At 43.9% G+C, this 20,721-nt stretch overlaps 1 protein-coding gene across 3 annotated transcripts in view; it reads right to left on the reverse strand.

Annotated features, from left to right (window-relative positions):
• The window catches only part of LOC127627699 (neurexin-1-like), a 527,683-nt gene that overhangs the window by 28,782 nt on the left and 478,180 nt on the right, over positions 1 to 20,721 (reverse strand). For all 3 annotated transcript variants that reach the window (XM_052104201.1, XM_052104200.1, XM_052104198.1), the window contains one exon: positions 5,767 to 5,938. In XM_052104201.1, the coding sequence (XP_051960161.1) occupies positions 5,767 to 5,938 (172 nt within the window). The remainder of the gene's footprint in view (positions 1 to 5,766; positions 5,939 to 20,721) is intronic.

Genomic DNA, 20,721 nt, shown 5'->3' on the forward strand with positions numbered 1-20,721 from the left:
TGTTATTCACTGAAGAGAGGAATCTCATCACAGCACATTTTTTTCCTCCTTCAATCTCCATCTCTCCACCACCCTCCACTCTTTCTGTTCCTTTCAGAACATCCAGATGCACCTAATATCTTTTATATCAATGGTTCTCAACTGGCAGGTCTGTTCTAGTCCAAGACGTGAAAACAATGCTAAGTGCAAATAATAAAATGCAACAAATCATTTAATCATGCATAGTCAGTATAGCAAAATAAACAAGCTAACCATCTGTTAAAAGGTAGAACAAAATTATTCCCATATCTTTTGTTGTTGACTCTCCATCTAATCAAACTCATAATTTTGCAATAATAAAAAAAGAAAGTAACATTTTGGAGTAAATTCCTCTTTCACTTTGTAGAAGCAAGCCAAATTAGAATGATACCAACACTGACAGGTTGCATAACATGCCCTCAACCTCAAATCATAAACAAAAGCATGCAATATATATATATATAAAAATAGACCCAGACTACATTAACCTGTAAAGGCATACCTTGGGTCTTTAGAGAACTGGGACCTCATTTCACCCCATCTCTCATCCATTTTTTTGGAGTTGTGCCCACACCTCTTAAACGTTCCTTTTATTTCTTATAAATAGTTCCACACACACACACACACACACACACAAAAAAAACAAAAAGGAAAATAAAAATATTTATAATGATTTGAGTACCAAAAGTGTATAGGGTCATTAGAGACCCTAGGTATGTGATAATATGAGTTTTTGCACTTACATAAATTATATTTTATATTTCATATCTAGTTTGCTATCAAGGGATATCTATTTATTAGTTTTTTCTTTACAAGAGAAATTAGAACTATATCATACAAAGAAAATACTATATCACATTAATTTTCTGCACAACAATGGTGAAATATCAATTTTCCATAAGCATGTACACATACATAATATAAATGTAATTTCTTCATGTGGCGCTGTTGTTTCAGTGATTGACTTGGTTTACATTTGACATTGTTATTTAATGAAGAAACAACATCAAAGTAAACTACAGCAAGTACAACACATGAACAGTATGCTATGACTATTGTCATTTGGATGTAATATTGAAATTATGTAAGTTGTTCATCTATTTAGACTCAATAACTGCATGAGAAAATACATACAGTATGTGTAGCTTATATGTAGTTTATGTGTAGATTATTCGAAATGTGTTTGACAGTCAGTTGAATCTCAAGTAATTTCTGTATGAAAGTCTAGATCTGTCCTGATTTGTTGCATTATCTCTTTGATATATGAAAAATATATAAACATCTATATCAAAATATATTTCATTGCATTATTTTCTAATTATCTTGAAAATATTTAGAAAATTTTACACTGCCTGGACATTTTGTAGATCCATTTTTGATAGATATATGTGCTGGGTCTCTAAAGTCCCAAATATGTAAGAGTGTTTGTTGAAATTCACATGCATTTAAGGGTTAATTATGGATTCACTTGCAACAAAACAACAAATCAACAATGGTTTGTACCAACCACAATGTGATTTCTGCAGTGAATTATAGGCTGCTGAGAACATGAAAACATTTCAAATAAAATGTTGTTACTGTGTTGTGTCCACTGTAAAATCTGGGTTCTTAAGAAAATCCAGTTGAGAACCACTGCTTTATGCCACAGCTTAGTCAATATTGTTTGCCTCACTGCACTATTTCAAAGTTCCTTGCAGGCAACACATATAACTTTCCATCAACCACTGCATTTTGTGGTTATTTTGCAGCTTACACATTTGTATGCCACATGTAAAGCGCTAATTCTATGACATACAGCATACTGTGTCATGTTCCTGCTGTGGCAGCCGTGTTCCATTAGTCCTACCAACCCTGCAACCTGAATGGGGGCCAAACCTCCTACTCTTATAAGCCTGTTAAAAGAGCTCATGTGTAGCGATTTCTGTACAGAACCTTTAAAGAAAACTTGAAATAGGTCTCATCCATGAGTAAGCAGTAAAAATAGAAACAAACTGATATATCCAATAAAGTCTGCCCTGATGCTTTGCTATTCATAGAGATTTCCTCTAAATATTTATTTACGAGGCAACGTAATGGGGTGTTGAGGAAAATACAGCAGTTCCAGTAAACGGCAAATGACAAGGGGTCATCTACGCCTGTATCCGCAGGGAGAAGCAAATCTGCCACTGGAGAACATATCTGGTCATCTAATTCCCTGTTTTAATTAACTGAATAAATCAGGGCCATTATTCTAAGCCAAACACTGCCAGCTTCATGTACACATGCACGCTCTGCCAGCGTTGGATCACAAGCAAGACCTATATCTTAGTTTTGAAATCCCCATGATGACAGGTGCCATATAAAAGCAGTGCCATTCCATTTAAATGCACATAACTCAGTTTTAAAGGAAGCGTGACAGTGGCAACTTAGTGGCTTTATCCTTGTGCTTTGGAAAGGCCGCCCATCCGACTCTCACCATGGGAGGGTGCTTAGCAGAGTCCTAGTGGATAGGAAGCGTATGTCACAGCAGTAGAAAACCAATTTCTCCTTTCAGAAATCGGCCAGAATCTCAAGCTATAGCCACAGGGATGCCGTGCCAATCAAAACCTGTCAATTTTGAGACAAGACCCTGCACATGGGGGTGGCTGGTGTGTAGCAGGTGAGCCAAATTCTGTGCTTTAATTGGCTAGGGCTGTATTTTTGCTAAAGACTTCTTGACTCCACACAAACTAGGCGTGAAGCAGTACATTGGAGAAACAGATTGAGACATAAGAACAGGAAGGACAGGATTGCTATTAGAGACAGAGAAAATGTCTTCCGGTGGAACAGCAGCTAAGAGAGGAAGGCAGCTGCCCTGAGCACACAATGGGGGGGGGAGAGAGAGTTTGCTTAACTTTAATTGGAAAGCACAAAAGGCCAGGGGATTGCAGAGGGAGATGTTTGTATAAAGGACAGATGGTTTATAGAATAAATAGAAAGCAGGGTTGAGATAATCAATCAGAGTTTTAAAAGATTTGAAATCAGGTTTTTACAGAATTTTGTTACTATGTAGAAGCGGGCCAAATTAGACAGATACCAACATGGAGAGTTTGTATGACATACCCTCATTCTCAAGACCTTTAAGGGATAGTTCACCCCAAAATTAAAATGATTCAGTCATTTACTCACTCCCATGTTTTTCAAACCAGTATGACTTTCTTTCTTTTATGGAACACAAAAGATGTTAGACAGTATGCTAGTTTAGGCACCATTTAATTTAATTGTTTTCTATACAGTGAAAAAGAATGGTGACTGAAGTTAAGATTCTGGAATTCTGAAGCCAAACATATCCCTTTTATGTTCCACGGAGGATAGAAAGTAATACAGGTTTTAGAAAAACATGAGGGTGAATAAATTATGACTGAATTTTTTAATTTGGGTGATTTATTTGTTTTTAGGTAAAAAATAAATTGTCCCAAACTACATTAATTATGGGTTCAACTGCATTGAGACATGAAACAAACAATGGTTTGTGCTAATCACAATATATTTTTGATTTTTTTTAGAACATGACACCATTTTTGTTTTTCATTTAGGATGCCAACATAAAATCTAGGTCCTGAAGCAAGCCAGTTTTACCATTTGAAAGTTCCTTTAAGGCATCACATATAACTTTTCATCAATTTATTGTAGACATAACCTGAAATATCAGGTTCCAATGTCGAAGACACCATGGCTCAGTGGCAGTGTGTAAATTCACGAGTGCTACGTTTCAAAGAGAAACCTTTGAGAGGTGTTTTGGCTAATTCTGAAAATAAAAGCGAGCTTTGTGGTTCAAAGTTTGTGCACAGTTCAGGAATAAAAGATCTTCATAGGCACAGAGACACCTTTCTCAGCCTGCCTAGAGCAAAGCTGGCTGAAGTTGAAAATGGTAAAGGATCCAAATCTCAGGCTGAATGTATTAGGCAAGGCAGCTTGGGGGGAAATATGTCAATTTGCAATTGCTATTAGATTGTTCATGTGGTGGTTATCTGGGCCCTGCATGTGGTGACTCATAACGTCTCTGGGAAGAGTTTGAGAGTAAAATGGCACACTTTAAACCCCAAAAATTCAGATTTGAAATTATAAATCAATTTGTTCCCTTGAATAAGTCTTGCCTCCAACATGGATCCAAATCGATGCCAAGGGCTTCAAACAAGGTCCGTCAGATTTGAAAGTGGAAATTTTAATCCTGCATTTTAGACAACTCTGAATTCTCCCACATCCAATTTGAAAAGAATTGGAACAACATTTGTCGCTGAAGCATCTTTTGACACCAATTTCAAGATGGTGGCAACTAATGTGCCTTGTTTTGCTGATCATCTTGTTTTGGTTGCATTATGGTGCATACAAGTCAAAATGATCGTATTTACGAGTTGAATGCACATGAACGCTACCACAAAGTCGTAATTATGAGTGGGAAAATTTAATTTAATTTAATAATCAATTTAAGAATAATGTCGGAAGCATTGTTATAGGTGATAAGTAAGTTTCCCTTTACTTAAGGGATAGTTCACACAAAACTGAAAATTCAGTCATTGTTTACTCACCCCTATGTTGCTGTAATACCATATGATTTTCTTTATTTTTCTTAACACAAATGGTGAAACTGTAAAAATCTATTTGTTCTCAATGATGTCATACAATTGCAGTTTATGGTGGCCACCTCTTCAAGCTTCAAAAGCTTCAAGCTTTAAAAGTATAATTCAGAAGTCTAATAATTTATTTTATGGGACTCGTGTCTTGTTCTGAAGGAATATGAGAAGATTTAGTAAGAAATAACACAAAATCGAATGTGTTATATATTAAAAATCTTCAACGACCGTTGGTCTCTTGTGCGCATACGTGAGAGAGCCTGCATGCAAGCTTTAGAGCTCCTTGCGAGATCAGAGAGCAGATTGATGCAGCCGCTCGCAAGGTGGGGCGTTCAAGTGAAGACGTTTTGCTATAGAATGCTATAGAAATGCATCTACTTGTCGACTACAAACTCTTTAGAAATGTGTCTAAGTTTTGATCTCTGGTTTGTGTGCATCCATGTTGTGCTTTGCTGTTGTTAATATCGCTGGTGGTCCCGTTGAAGCAAAAGTGCTTCTTCAGTTTTGTTGTGGCTGGGAACGCCCCTCTCGTTCAGGGAGCTCTAAAGCTCTAAATGGTAATTTTCACTAAATAATACATTAGAATTTGGTTTGTTTCTCACAAAACCTTATCGTATTCATTCAGAACAAGACATGTCAATACAATAATTTATTAGTCTTCTCAATTATACTTTTGCATCCTTTTGAAGTTTAAAGAGGTGGTCACCATAAACTGCCATCACTGAGCATAAAACTTTTTAATAATGTTTCCTTTTGTTTTTTTAAAAAAGAAAAAGAAAGTCATATGGGGTTATAACAACATGGGTGAGTAAACAATAACAACATTTTTATTTTTGGGAGAAATAATCCTTGACAGTGCAGTTAAGTGTGTCTGAATTTTTGTACTATTAATGAAGAATAACGATAAAACTTGCCAGAAAATAATTAATTTAGCTGGTTTAAGAATTTCCACCTCTGACTGCGTCTGGAACATGGAAAAACTCTTTTTTTTTCTCTCCTCTGTCTGGAAGTACTGTCCATGTTTTTAGGCCAGTTGTGTTGTTTTATCTCTCTCTGACCCCATGTGCCCATTCCCAGGGGAAGCTGCTCCCAGTATTTTTACCAACCACAAGTGTAACGGAAATCACCTAGAGGGCTTTCCCCACCCGGGTCTTACCTGATGGGAAGCGCTCAATGACGGGCTGGTTATCAACCTGGAGGGTGGCGTTGCCTCCACTACGCGTAAAGCGAACCACGTGGTACTTGCCGTCATTCATGGTGACCGTGGGCTCATCTATGGTGATGTCATCCGTGCCCACGTTGAAGATCACGCCGACCTTTCCTTGTTCCTGTGTTAGAAGAGATATTTTGTTCAGAGTGATGGATATAACAATCAAAATCAATGCACCATCACGAGACTAAACATTCTGATAGATGTCTGCATCACAGACCAATTTGAAAAAGCAATATTCAAATGAATTGGATGTGACAACAGAAAAGAATGAATGATGGCAAGAGAGATAGGGAATATCTTGTGAGCAAAGAGAAACATCTGGTCATGATGCAGTGGTTCACCCTTGGGAGAGGAGCTGAGCAGTGTCCTTTGTAATGTAGGAGGGGAAATAGAGTGTCTCCTTGTTTAGCATGCATCACCCCTACACCCTCTCTCGCAAAGGCACACACACACACACTGGCTCGCCAGCTACTGACATTCTGACATGTATAACTACTGACAGTTTCCTGCTGGTTTTATTTTAACACTGATTCATTCCCTCCCAAGAACACTTCCACCAGCCAACAGCTACCTCTGGGTGGTGCACTTGAGTTGACACCTCAAGACTAAGGCTGCAGAGACGTTATATTCTTTCATGTTGAGAATAACAGAGTGCACTGCTAGAATGGAATGTGTTATTATTTCACAGCTTTAGCATGGCCTACTATACCAGAGACATGCTAAATATAAAGGTCATGTGTATACATATGAGCAGGAGAAATCTTAAAGCTAAAAATTGCGGCTGCAAGAATGGAAGTCCTGCCTTACAGTTTAAAGAGTCAATCACTTTAAAAAAAAATGTTTTATCCCTTTTCTCCCCAATTTGGCATGCCCAATTCACACTACTTACTAGGTCCTCGTGGTGGTGCGGTTACTCACCTCAATCCGGGTGGCGGAGGAAAAGTCTCAGTTGCCTCCACTTCTGAGAGAAGTCAGTCTGCACGTCTTATCACGTGGCTCACTGTGCATGACACCGCGGAGACTCACAGCATGTGGAGGTTCATGCTATTCTCTGCGATTCATGCACAACTTACCACGCGTCCCTTTGAGAGCGAGAACCACTAATCATGACCACAAGGAGGTTATCCCATGTGACTCTACCCTCCCTAGCAACTGGGCCAATTTGGTTGCTTAGGAGACCAGGCTGGATTCACTCAGTACACCCTTGATTCAAACTCGCGACTCCAGGGGTGGCAGTCAGCATCAATATTCGCTGAGCTAACCAGGCCCCCTGTCAATCCCTTTTTTGATAGAGACATCACCTGTCCGTTTACTCAAGAACATACATGTGCATTAGCGGTACCACTTTATTGCTAATGTGAATTGATGCCATTTGAATGTAATCTTGACCAACCGTTTTAGAGATTTCAGCCTTTCTTTTGAAGACTGCAGCCAGAAGGCATTATGAATATGGCCATCAAATGATGTGACTTGCCTTGAAGGGATTTTGTCTATACTCATTCAAAAGACTCTATGGACAGAGCCAAAACAAAATGACTATAAAATTGCTCCCTTGTTTCAGATAAAAAGCTATGAATTGATAAAATTACAAACACTTTTAGAGATTGGATATATTCCTTCCTTTCACTGACCTCAATTGACAGGTTCTCATTGAGATGCTGATGTCTGACAAATACCAAACAGAGCATGGGGTGAATGCTGAGTATGTTCTGGAGTCTAAAGGTCACAGATAAAATGCAAACCAATGCTAGTCTGATATTGACATCTCCTCACCATACCAATGAGGGCCAATCTACTGAATGAATGCACAATAGGATTTTAGCCAAATGTTAACATATGCTTCCCCAGAAAACCTCTATGGTAAAGCAGATGTGAAAGATTGTTTTTCCATAGAAAAAGACCTTTGGATTCAGTAACTTCCATTACTGCTAAGATGTGGAACTAAAATTCTTCTAAAATAATTCAATTAGATTGTCACATCAATATAAACAACTACGCTGTTCTAACTGTAGATTTAGTCAAGCATAGCCCTGATTTTTGCCTCAATGATAGAACAAAGAAGACAAGAATGCTCCAAGAATATCCAGAAACAGTGGCGTGTCCAGACTTTTTTGACTGGGGTGGCCCATGTGGGGCCAAGACTCATTAATGGCAGGCATGAAGCGTAACTCAACGTCCCTTATAATAGTAATAATAATAAAAAAGTAATTATATTATATCTAAAGATATAAATAACCATCTTAAGACAGATATTTTTGTGAATCATCTTATGTGCCAAAGACTTTTACTGTACGTAGTGTCTCTTAAAACTGTATTGGGCGGCCTGGGTAGCTCAGCGATAATTGATGCTGACTACCACCCCTGGTGTCGGGAGTCTGAATTCAGGGTGTGCTGATTGACTCCTGCCAGGTCTCCTAAGCAACCAAATTGGCTCGGTTGCTAGGGAGGGTAGAGTCACATGGGGTAACCTCCTCATGGTCGAGATTAGTGGTTCTCACTCTCAATGGGGCATGTGGTAAGTTGTGGGTGGATCCCCTGGATTCGAACACGCTATTCCAGGGGTGGTAGTCAGCATCAATACTCGCTGAGCTACCCAGGCCCTTGAAAATTTGATTACTTAATTAAATGTTGCTTAATGTTTTTTTTTTTTTTTACTTAATTTGATATTAAAACGATTCCTGATCCTGTTCCTGTTTCTGACATTTTGCTTCTTTTCTTAAGAGACGTTCTAGGCTAGATGAATTAAGACTGAATGACTGACTTATATTATGAAATGAAGTAAATATAGGCTATATGAAGAAGCAAATTTCTGCTAACTCAAAAACATTATAGGCCTATTAATTAAAAATAACTATTAATTCAAAAACTTTGAGGCAGATTGTTGAAAATAAATGAGATATTCTTGCATGCTACAAACTAAATAATTATGATGCACACCTATGTTATAAACACCCCAAAATATCACTTAAGAATGTAAAGAGTGGTTGGTTTAACATGTCAGTCAAACATTTCATATCTGAATATTTCGTTCTTGGCCAGAATAAGACCTACTTTGATTGAAGCTGTAATTTGACAGGAAATTAAAAATGAATTGTACTGGCACTGATGCTTGCCTACAGAACAGTCACAGGATCTGCACCCGCCTACATCCACTGACTTCTACAAATCTGTGTTCCCGCCTGAAACAGCAGTCAATCTTTTGAGTGCTGCCTCAAGATACTAACACAAAAAGGCACAAAATCATTTTCAAAAACCTTCACTTTCAATGTACCTCGATGGAGGAATGATCTTTAACATGATCTTTAACCCATTCTACCTCAAAAAATGAAAAAAGACGCAAGTCTTCCATGATGACAACTTTGAAAACATTTACTCATTAGCACTTTAGTTAAAAATAAAACCCTGTACTATTCCCTTTCTGTTGTTTCAGTGTCTCTCCTACATTTCCATACTAGCTTGTACTTTAGTGCTTTTCTGAGGAATTCTGGAACTTTGTATTGTGGCACCACACATGTAGTCACCTAGAAAGCACGTTCATCACGCAGTTTTTATTTGTTCATCTGCCAGATGTTTCCTTTCGGATATCAAAAGGACAACATTAAGCATTAAAATAACATTTAGCAGATGTCTTTGTATGTGTGCTATTTGGCTCTCACATAAATAGTTTTTCTTGTAAAATTACTCATTTGTAAGTTATTTTGGCTAAAAGCATCTAAATTTATAAATGTACACTGGTGGCCAAAAGTTTGGAATAATGTACAGATTTAGCAGTTTCAGAAGTATACGAAGTATACAAAGTTCACAAAGTATAGTCAGGACATTACTGATGTAAAAAAACAGCACCATCATTATTTGAAAAAGTAATTTTTTATCAAATCTAGACAGGCCCCATTTCAAGCAGCCATCACTCATATACCTTATACTTATAATCATGCTAAATTGCTAATTAGGTTCTAGAAAATCACTTGCCATTATATCAAACACAGCAGAAAGCTATTTGGTATGTTAAATTAAGCTTAACTTTGTCTTTGCTTTAGTTTTTGAGTTGCCACAGTATGCAATAGTCTGGCGTTACTTAAAGGAGACCTATTATGCCACTTTTTACAAAATGTAATATGTCTCTTTTTGGGTGGAATCAAAAACACGTGGTTTTTGTGTGTGACTCTTTAAATGCAAATGAGCTGCTACATCCCAACCCCTTTCAGGAAGAGATACAGCCAGATTCTTGGTGACCACTTTTGGGCCCATTTCATTTAGCATTATCTTCCTCTGTTGCAGTCTAGACAAAAATGGTGAACTGAAAACCCTAACCTCTCCCTTGATTCTGTCGTCATGATTCTTGATCCACAGCTTCCTTGTTCTACTTGGCCGATAGGGAAGGTCACTGCAATTCATCTTATCTCAACTCAACTCAAACTTTATTTATAGAGAACATTTATAACAACAGAAAATGACCCAAAGTACTTTACAATACATAATTCAGTCACAACGTAATATGCATAATATACCCTTATATAAATACTAATAAATACCTGAGTCTAAAATCTATATCCCTAATTAAACTATATAAACTAATAAAACTTTGTTTTTAAAGCAGATTTTAAAAGGCAGAGCATCAGAGCTGTCCTTATATAAAGTGGAAGCTTGTTCCAGAGTTTGGGCCTACAATAACAAATGTACGATAGCCCTTCAATTTGTAGCGACAACGAGGAAATTTCAGCAGAAGTTGGTCAGCTAACCTAAGTGCTATAGTATGAGAGTAAGGGACAAGAAGCTCACAGAGATATTGAGGTGCGAGGCCAGATAGAGCTTTATATACATAGAGCAAAATTTTTAAATCTATCCTAGATTTTATGGGGAGCTAGTGTAGGGATGCTAATACTGGTGTAATGTGTTCAAACTTTCTAGACCCTGTAAGGAGCCTAGCATCTGCATTCTGGACCAACTGTAAATGGGACAAAGCAGTTTGCGGCAGTCCGGTATACAATGAGTTGCAGTAATCTAACCTTGACGATATTAGAGAATGAATCACAATTTCTAAGTCTGATTTAGAGAGAAAGTGTTTTACTTTTGTAATTGATCTCTTAACAACAGCACTGATCTGTCTATTTAAAAGTAGTGATGAGTCAAAGATCACTCCAAGGCTCCTTTCATGATCTTGCACATTTAACAATAGCGGACCTAGTTGTTTGACCAGTCCAGGTAAAGAGGACTCGGAGGGGCTGAGAATCAGGACTTGAGTTTTACTCTCATTTAATTGTAAGAAATTGTCAGCCAGCCAGCATTTATTATCAGCGAAGCAATTTAGGGCATTCTCTATTGATCATTTTTTATCAAAGCATGCTGGAAAATAAAATTGAGTGTCGTCAGCATAGCAATGATATGACATGCCATATCTCTGAACAATTGAGAACAGTGGGCGCATGGAGAATAGGAAGTGTCCTAAAATCGACCCTTGCGGGACCCCACATAATAGAGCAGCCAATGTAGAGGAGAGGTTTTCTAAGTTAATAGAAATTAATCCTAGTAAGGATGGTAGAGTAAGGATTGCTGAGGTTCAAGTGAAGTACAAAAGGTACATCAGACCAGTAGCATGTCTTGTCCCTATATATATCCCCTTTAAGCCATTTTTTTTGTATGTGGACAATTTATACTTTGCAAATGTCTGATACAAATTTGGGGGTAGCTGTATTAAAGATTATTTCTTTTTTGTCATTGATTACAATTATTTTCCTGGTTTGCTTTACTAATATGCTCAAATTTAATTTGTTCATTAGTTCTAGTTCCTTTCCAATTAGTTGTTTATTGATTTGTAATGCCCTCTGTTGATTAACCAATTACTGCAGCATTGTGCTAATTGGTCCTGATTCATAAATGCCTGCATTGATGCACAATAGACTGAGAGACTTTTGGAGCAATTTGATGTTTGTAGTGTGTGTGTTCATGAGAAATAAACCACACATTATGTACTCCCTCCTCCTCATCTTCTTTATCCAGCCTGCTTTAATGGACTAATAAAGTGGTCAAATGGAATTGCACTACTGGACTCTATGTACTAATAGACACCCCTGTTGGACTCAAGCCAGACATTTCCTCCTTAATCCTAACATTCTTTACAGGGACATTGCCAACAAGTTTCCTGTATTTGCATTTAATGCTTTGCTGACCTTTCATCAACATCACACTTATATAAATATTTATTCAAAGAACATCTGTCTCCACCTGAAAAAACATTGGAGTTAAATTTCAACAGGTGTTAGCACTTTAGCCCCGAAAAGCCTTCGTCCTAAACAGGAATTATCCTCGGAGGAGACAGATGATGCAAATGTTGTTCAATTCGGCTGTACCATGTGGCTTGAGATATCTTAAAAGCACTGATTTACTAAAGCACAGAAATACTAAAGATAGAGCTGAGAACTGAAATCTGGATGCTTTACTCCACTCTGCACAACCTTGAGTCTCAGGATCCTCAGACGGCATGCCCACGGACTACCCATAGTCTGTTCACTGACGGTCTGATGCATATTGTACAACAAAATGTCAAGAGCTTGCTAAAATCATCAGTTCCAATCTGATTGGTCTGCTTTAACTTCCGGGAGTAAGAGCACACACACGTTTCTTTTAATCATTCAACCTAGAAATAAAGTAACTGTGGTTGGTCACTTTAGATGTCAGTCAGACGGTCTCTTCTTAAGTGGGCAGTTCATAAATTGTGGCCCGAAGTAAGGGGCTCCTGACTCCCCTTGGAGCACACAAGGCCTCTTGACCTCTTGACCATAACAGCCGACCAGCAACCGGCATGTGTGTGGTTTTATCACACAAGCTATCATTCATAACTAAAAAGAGAAAAGACAGTGATTTATGATCCAGAGCCCCAGTGTGTGATGCAATACTGATGATGCATATGAGTGAAGGGCATTGTGGGTGAGTAATATCTGTAGATTTCTGCAACAAGTAAAAAAGCTGCTACTGGGGCAGAATCACCTGTCAACAGACTGTCCCTGCCAGCTAAAATGCAAAACACACGGCTCTGATTTCCAGATGTCAAACATCTGGACAAACAAAGCAAAACAAAACTGACAGAGAGCATTTCAGTAAAGGGAAAATTATAAAATACATAAAATGGCCAGATAAACATGGGCATCCAAGGACACAATGCTCAGAATCATAAAAAAGCATTAAAGAGTAAATAAGTGCAGTCGTTCTCAATTGGTTTTGTATTAGGACCAAGATTTTACTTTGGACATCAAGTTGTGACCGAAAATTGTGTAAAAAAGAAAAAAAGAAAATGTAATGCAGAGATGTCATGCAACCTGTCCATGTTGGCATCTGCCTACCGCTAATTTCTCTTGCTTCAACCAAGTGACAGATTAATTAGCAGCAGACTACTGCAAAGTTTCACTAAACACATGCCACTTTGACATCAACAAAATATATACAAATAGTTTTCTCACCCTTTTAACCTCCTGAGACCCAAGCAGGACAGCTGAGTGCATTTACCATTTCCCTTTTTGATTTGTTGTTAGTAGCACCTAATAAACATGCAAAAAAATTAAAAATAAAAAGTAAATAAAATATTTTCCTGAAAATGTATGTTTTCATATGAGGACACTGGAACCAAGTTGTGAAATGTATAATAATACCAAGCTATAGAAAGTCAGATTTTTTTAAAATCAATTAATTTATTATGTTTCCAGGAGTGTAGGATATTCATGTTTTTGATTCGTTACAGACATTACATCAGAAATGTGTATAATTTATTCAGATTTTAAGTAATGGCCAGCATCATACAATCGCTGTCAACACTGTTAAAATCAAAATTATAAATTCTGAATCTATGTACTGATTAACATTGTCCCATGTCCCATGAGTGGTCCACACATCATTTGCACCCTGAAACTAAACTTTTGAATGGAAGTACAGTCTGAATGCACTTAGCTGCATAGAGAGCTACAGTGTATGATGCTCCCTTGCTCCATATTTAGTGAATGATTTAACCTCCAGTGTGCTGTCTATCTGCACTGGTCTCAGAACAGTTGGTTCCCCTTCTGTCGCTCTCTCCACGTTGTGTCGGAGAAGCGACACTAGGGGTCTGTCTTGAGCGCCGATATCCACCTCTGATCTATGAAAAAAGGCCAATGAGAGTTGGCAGCCGGTATTTGCATGTCCCGCCCCCGGACATACAGGTATTTAAGCGGCGCAAATACGGGAGTTCATTCAGAAAATTTCTTCGGAGCCGATGGTCTGTCTGCAGTTTGCTGCGAGTTACACACCACATTAAACGTTCCTGTTTCCTCTGACGATCTGCATGCTGTTGGATCTTGACGGCGCACAACAGCGGCTTTCTCCTTCACATTGCACGGCGTGCATTGTTGCCCCTGAGCGCTTCGACAGCGCAGACACACACACACACACACACACACACACACACACACACTGTGTATTAAAAGAGTAAATTCCTATTAAAAGAGTAATTTCTCTAAAAGAGCAAAACACAGCGGCGTTGAACGTCCTTTTCAGGACACGTCTTTTTCAAGATGCCCTTCCGCCCCTGTGTTGTTCCTGGATGCGGTAGAGTGCTCTCTGCTTCAGACGGCCACAGGCGCTGTCTCGTGTGTTTGGGCCGCGATCACACCGAGGCGGCGTTGTGGATGGCTCATGTTCTCACTGCGAGAACATGACCATGACCACGTTGCGGTCGCGGCTTGCTTTCAACAGAAAGCAAGCCACCCCAGCTGCACCCCGCATTGCTCCTTCTTCCCACGGGATTGAGGACGATGCGGTTGGCGCTGGGGGCGATTTGGGGGCGGCAGCGGGTGCAGTTTCGCCGAGTAGCCCCCCGCGAACCTCCTGTTCCCTGACACGCTCGCTGGTCCCCGTCTACGCTCACGGCGATAGCGGCTCGCCTCACGGCCCGGCTGTCTATCCTCCCGAGCCCGAAGCAGATGAGCTCGCTGCTGCATCGGAGAGTGTGATTTCTGATGCCGAGGATTCCCCTGGACTGCCGCCTTCGGGCCAGCAGGCCCAGGCTGAGGCCGACGCTCAGATGTCTGACATGCTTTCCCGGGCCGCCGTGAGCGTGGGGTTGGATTGGAACCCTCCATCCTCCCCACAGCCTTCACGGTTGGATGACTGGTTCCTGGGGGCAGCGTGCCGTTTGCGGCCTCGCATCCCCCCGGTCCCGTTTTTCCTGGAGGTGCATGACGAGCTGACGTGTACGTGGAGAGCCCCGCTCTCCGCCCGTCTAGGTGCCACCCGCTCCACTCTCACCACCCTCGACGGCGGAGAGTGCCACGGATATGGGGCGATTCCTACCTCCTGGCGTGGCCACCCCGTACTCCCATCCAAGCCCTGTAGGACAACATCCTCGCTCAACGCGAAGGCCTACAGTGCGGCTGGACGCGCTGCCTCCGCCCTGCATGCGATGGCCCTCCTGCAAGTCCACCAGGCCAAAGCACTAAGAAACATGCACGGGGGTGGACCTGATCCTGATGTGCTGCAGGAACTGCGCTCAGCGACCGACCTCACCCTAAGAGCGACGAAGGCCACAGCGCAGGCACTCGGACAGGCGATGGCCACCCTAGTGGTCCAGGAATGCCATCTTTGGCTCAATCTGGTCGAGATGCGTGAGGCCGACAAGAAGCGCTTCCTGGACGCACCTGTCTCTCAGATTGGCCTTTTCGGCGACACCGTCGAGGACTTCGCCCAACAGTTCTCCGCGGTGAAGAAGCAGATGGAGGACATCTCTCACTTCATGCCCCGCCGCAGACCTGCTGCTACGGGCCCTGCCCCGTCTGCCCGCCGAGGGCGTCCCTCTGCGAAGAAACCAGCTCCTGCTCCGCCTCAACCCGGGCCCAGCTCTCAGCCCCAGCGTCAAGCACCCCGCAGGCGGCGCACGCCCCCTGTCTCACGAACCCCCTTTAGGACCCGGAAGGCTCCCAAGCGTTCCTGAGACAGCCGACCCAGAGCCGAAGACGTTAGCTCCGGAGGTGGTAAGACCGCTCCGTCCCCCAGTGGAGGGCCGGCAGGAGAATACTTTGTTTTTTCATTTGCCACACCCCCTGACGGGGGCTGTGGTACCCACATTCTCAATAAAAGAGCTATTTCCTTTGCCTCTGGGTCACCTGGCCCGCAAATGCCGTTCTCATGGCAATCTGCTTTCAGATTACGACAGTCCCGGTACACCGGACGCGGCGATCCCGCCTTCCGCCTGCCCACGACTGTCCCCTGGCCGGCCGGTTCAGACGAGTCCAGAGGACGCCAGCATCAGACCTCCTCCTCAGTCATGAACCCGCCCCCTGCCGGGTGCGCGGAGCAAGGTAAGTGCTTTGAGTCTATTCTCAGCACCTCAGCCTCAGGCCGCAACGAAGCCGCCCGACGCTGCACTACCTGTTCCGCCCCGCTGCTAGGCCCCGCCGGGTACATCCAAAATACTCGTCCCTATGGTGCCCCTAGCGCAGAGCTGGGAAGCGTGGCTTTCGCTTCCCAACACATCACGCTGGCTGCACCGGACCATTCGACTCGGTTACACAATTCAGTTTGCCCGGCTCCCGCCCCCCTTCAGGGGCGTCCACTTTTCCGCAGTACACGGCGAGCATGCCAGTTCCCTGCGCACGGAAATCGCGACCCTCTTAGCCAAGGGCGCGGTAGAGCCCGTCCCTCCAACCGAAATGAGGAAGGGTTTCTACAGCCCTTACTTCATTGTACCCAAGAAAGGCGGCGGCTTACGACCAATCCTGGATCGGGCCTTGTTAAAACTCCCGTTCAAAATGCTCACGCAGAGAAATATTCTGGCTGGTGTTCAGCATCTAGATTGGTTCGCAGCGGTAGACCTGAAGGACGCGTACTTCCACGTCTCAATTCTGCCATGACACCGACCCTTCTTACGGTTCACGTTCGATGGCCAGGCGTTTCAGTACAAGGTCCTCCCCTTCGGCCTGTTTCTGTCCCCTCGCGTCTTCACGAAGGTCGCAGAGGCGGCCCTTGCCCCGCTACGAGTAGCCGGCATCCACACAGAGACCAGGTGCTCCGGCACCTCAGCCGCTTGGGGCTTCAGGTCAACTGGGAAAAGAGCAAGCTCACTCCGGTTCAGAGCATCTCTTTTCTCGGGTTGGAGTTAGACTCAGTCTCAATGACAGCACGTCTCACGAGCGAGCGTGCTCAGTCGGTGCTGGACTGCCTCGCTTCCTTCAAGCCAGGCACAGTGGTCCCTCTAAAACTTTTCCAGAGGCTCCTGGGGCATATGACGTCCTCCGCGGCGGTCGCGCCGCTGGGGTTGATGCATATGAGACCACTCCAGCACTGGCTCCAGACTCGAGTCCCGAGACAAGCATGGCACCACGGCACGCATCGGGTAAGGATCACCCCCGCCTGCCTCAAAACACTCCGACCCTGGACAGACCTCTGCTTTTTAAAGGCAGGAGTGCCCCTGCAGCAGGTGTCCCGATGCGTTCTGGTCACAACTGACGCCCCCCGGTCCGGGTGGGGTGCCGGGTGCAGCGGGCACGCAGCAGCGGGCCGTTGGAAAGGGGCCCCGCTGCGTTGGCACATCAATTGCCTGGAGTTGCTGACCGTCCTTCTTGCTCTCAGGAAGTTCCTCCCGTTAGTTCGGGACAAACATGTCCTCGTGAGATCGGACAGCACCACGGTGGTGGCGTACATAAATCACCAAGGCGGCATACGCTCCCGCCACATGTCACAACTCGCCCGCTGTCTCCTCCTATGGAGCCAGCAGCGACTCAAGTCGCTGCGTGCCACTCACATCCCTGGCAAGCTCAACGTCGTAGCAGACGCGCTATCACGACAACGCCTGCCCGGCGGAGAGTGGAGGCTTCACCCCCAGTCGGTCCAGCTGATTTGGGAACGGTTTGGCAAGGCCCAGGTAGACCTGTTTGCCTCCCAGGAAACCTCCCACTGCCCGCTCTGGTACGCCCTAACAGAGGCTCCCCTCGGGACAGACGCGCTGGCACACAGCTGGCCCTCGGGCCGCGCAAGCACGCATTTCCCCCAGTGAGCCTTCTTGCACCGGTGCTGTGCAAGGTCAGGGAGGACGAGGAGCAAGTCACGTTAGTGGCCCCCTACTGACCCACTCGGACTTGGTTCTCGGAACTCAGACTTCTCGCGACATCTCCTCCCTGGCGAATTCCCCTGAGAAAGGACCTCCTCTCTCAGGGACGGGACACGCTCTGGCACCCGCGCCCAGACCTCTGGAACCTCCACGTCTGGTCCCTGGACGGGATGCGGAAGAGCTAGCCGGCTTACCGGCGACCGTTGTGAATACAATCAACCAGATCCTCCTCTACCAGGCACCTTTATGCCCTAAAGTGGCGCTTGTTCGCAGATTGGTGTTCTTCCCGAACTGAAGACCTGCAGAGATGCGCGATCAAGTCAGTGATCCTGTTCCTACAGGAGAGGCTGGACAGGAGGCTGTCCCCGTCCACCCTCAAGGTGTATGTTGCTGCCATTGCCCCCCACCACCCTGTAGACGGCAAGTCTTGGGTAAGCACGACTTGATCCTCAGGTTCCTGAGAGGCGCCCGGAGGTTGAATCCCTCCCGGCCAGGCCTAGTTCCCTCCTGGGATCTCTCGGTAGTCTTGGCAGGACTCCAGAGACCTCCCTTCGAGCTGCTTGAATCAATTGGGCTCAGGGCCCTCTCTCTTAAGACGGCCCTGCTGATCGCGCTCGCCTCTATCAAGAGGGTCGGGGATCTGCAAGCGTTCTCTGTCAGCGACACTTGCCTGGAGTTCGGTCCGGCGGATATGTCTGTGATCCTAAGACCGTGACCGGGCTATGTGCCCAAGGTTCCTACCACACCCTTCCGAGATCAGGTAGTGAATCTGCAAGCGCTGCCCCGGGAGGACCCTTCTTCCCAGGGTGCACCACTCCGAGTCGGGACCCTGGTCGAATCCTCCCCAGCCCTCCGGGTCCACGGTTCAGCGGAGGAACTCGCCGACCCAAGCCACTGCGGGTACCCTGATGGCTACCCTGTACTGGTATAGGTGCTCCACAAGTAAGGCCTCCTGCTCGGACTCCCCCTGTGTGTAATTCCACGGTTCTGTCCCCTTACGAGCGGACCCCCGTGTCTCCCTTAGGCAGTTACAGCTGCCCTGGTCGCCGTGCTGTAGCAACTCCCCCCTTTCGAGGCTGGCTCTACCACTGCACCATACTTTCCACACGAGCCCTAAGACGGCCGTGTGACGTGTCTACCACTTTTCCTCCCCAAGAAAAAGGGCAGGTGTGGTCTCCGCAGGGTCTGGGTAAGACCCCCCTTCCCTATATGCGTGTGTAAGGGCCCCGGCCATGATTGCTCTATGCGAGAAACATAGAGAGAAAAGAGGCCCAGCCAGGCTGGCCTGTTCCCATGTTGGCAAACATCGCCTTGTTCCCCTTCCAGGGTAACTAGAAGGATTCCGATGTTCGTATGGGGCATTGGGGAAGGGTACGTGCAGCCAGGTACAGACGATGCGTGGCACTGGATGAAATCCCTGCCCACCTCTGTAACGGCGGTTCACGTACACGGTTCAGCGCATGGCAAGATTGGAATGGGTCCCCTAGTGTCGCTTCTCCGACACAACGTGGAGAGAGCGACAGAAGGGGAACGTTTGGTTACGTATGTAACCTCCGTTTCTCGAGGGAGGGAACGACACGTTGTGTCTTTCCTCCGCCACGTCGCTGAACCGAGCCACTGTTGTGGCCGGACCATTTCCGGCTGCTCAGAAAAATCCTGAATGAACTCCCGTCTTTGCGCCGCTTAAATACCCGTATGTCCGGGGCCGGGACATGCAAATACCGGCTGCCAACTCTCATTGGCCTTTTGTCATAGATCAGAGGTGGATATCGGCGCTCAAGAGAGACCCCTAGTGTCGCCTCTCCGACACAACGTGTCGTTCCCTCCCTCGGGGAACGGAGGTTACATACGTAACCAAACGTTCTCAATAGTACACACATGCAACCAGGTAAATTACAGGAAAATCGTTGGGTTGTCTTTACTGATGTGTGCTGTTCACACATCCCATCAATAAAAAAACAATTTATAGGTAATGACAAAACCTTGCATTAAGGACAATTTCCAGAGCAAAATTTACCAGTATTTTCAAAAAGGTAGTGGTCACACAGGACCTCTAAACTGGAAATTGTTGGAAATTTTCTGGAAAAGACTATATGTGTGAATGCAAATAATGTGATAATGCACAATATATATTTTGGATTTCTATGGAAAAAATGCTTTTAAGTACACATTTCAGGATAAATCGCTCAAATTTAAAAAAATGGCATATTGGGTGAAACTAGTTACTCAATGTAAACACTTAATTAAATTTTCTTTTTACCACATGTAGATATGGTGGCGTTTCTCCCAAAGTAACCCTTTATGGACAGAATCTCCGGAACTGAGATCAGATAATCCTATTTATATTGCTGTCCTAATTATATGGTTAGTTGTATAATTTAGTTTTTTTGCATATAGCACTGTTTTATCCCTGCTGTTCAAAACCCTATTAGAAAAGGTCTGTGGTGCATTTTTCGGTCGCAACCCACCAGTACCACTGAATTACTGTACTGTATATTGAGCAAACACCATTACAGTCACAAAAAAAAATATTTTAATAATTTGATGATGTTTAAACTTCTCTGTACTCATAAACAGAACACATTTAACCTTTTAATGTATATAATAATCTTCCGCTACATCAAGTCAAACTGGTTGCACGTTGATTTGCCCTTAAACTGTGATAAAGCACATTTTCTCTCTTCTGCCTGGCCTCCCAAGCACATCATGCCACCCCTCATAGTACCTGACCCCATCTGGCTGCACAGGCAATGAGCCGCCACACCTGCCCTCTGCTGCTACAGCTTGAGCTGGGAGTGTTTGGATTGTCTAGGAAGGATTTGGAGTTTTAT

The sequence above is a fragment of the Xyrauchen texanus genome, chromosome 34, assembly GCF_025860055.1.
Source record: "Xyrauchen texanus isolate HMW12.3.18 chromosome 34, RBS_HiC_50CHRs, whole genome shotgun sequence".
In the NCBI taxonomy this organism is placed as follows: domain Eukaryota; kingdom Metazoa; phylum Chordata; class Actinopteri; order Cypriniformes; family Catostomidae; genus Xyrauchen; species Xyrauchen texanus.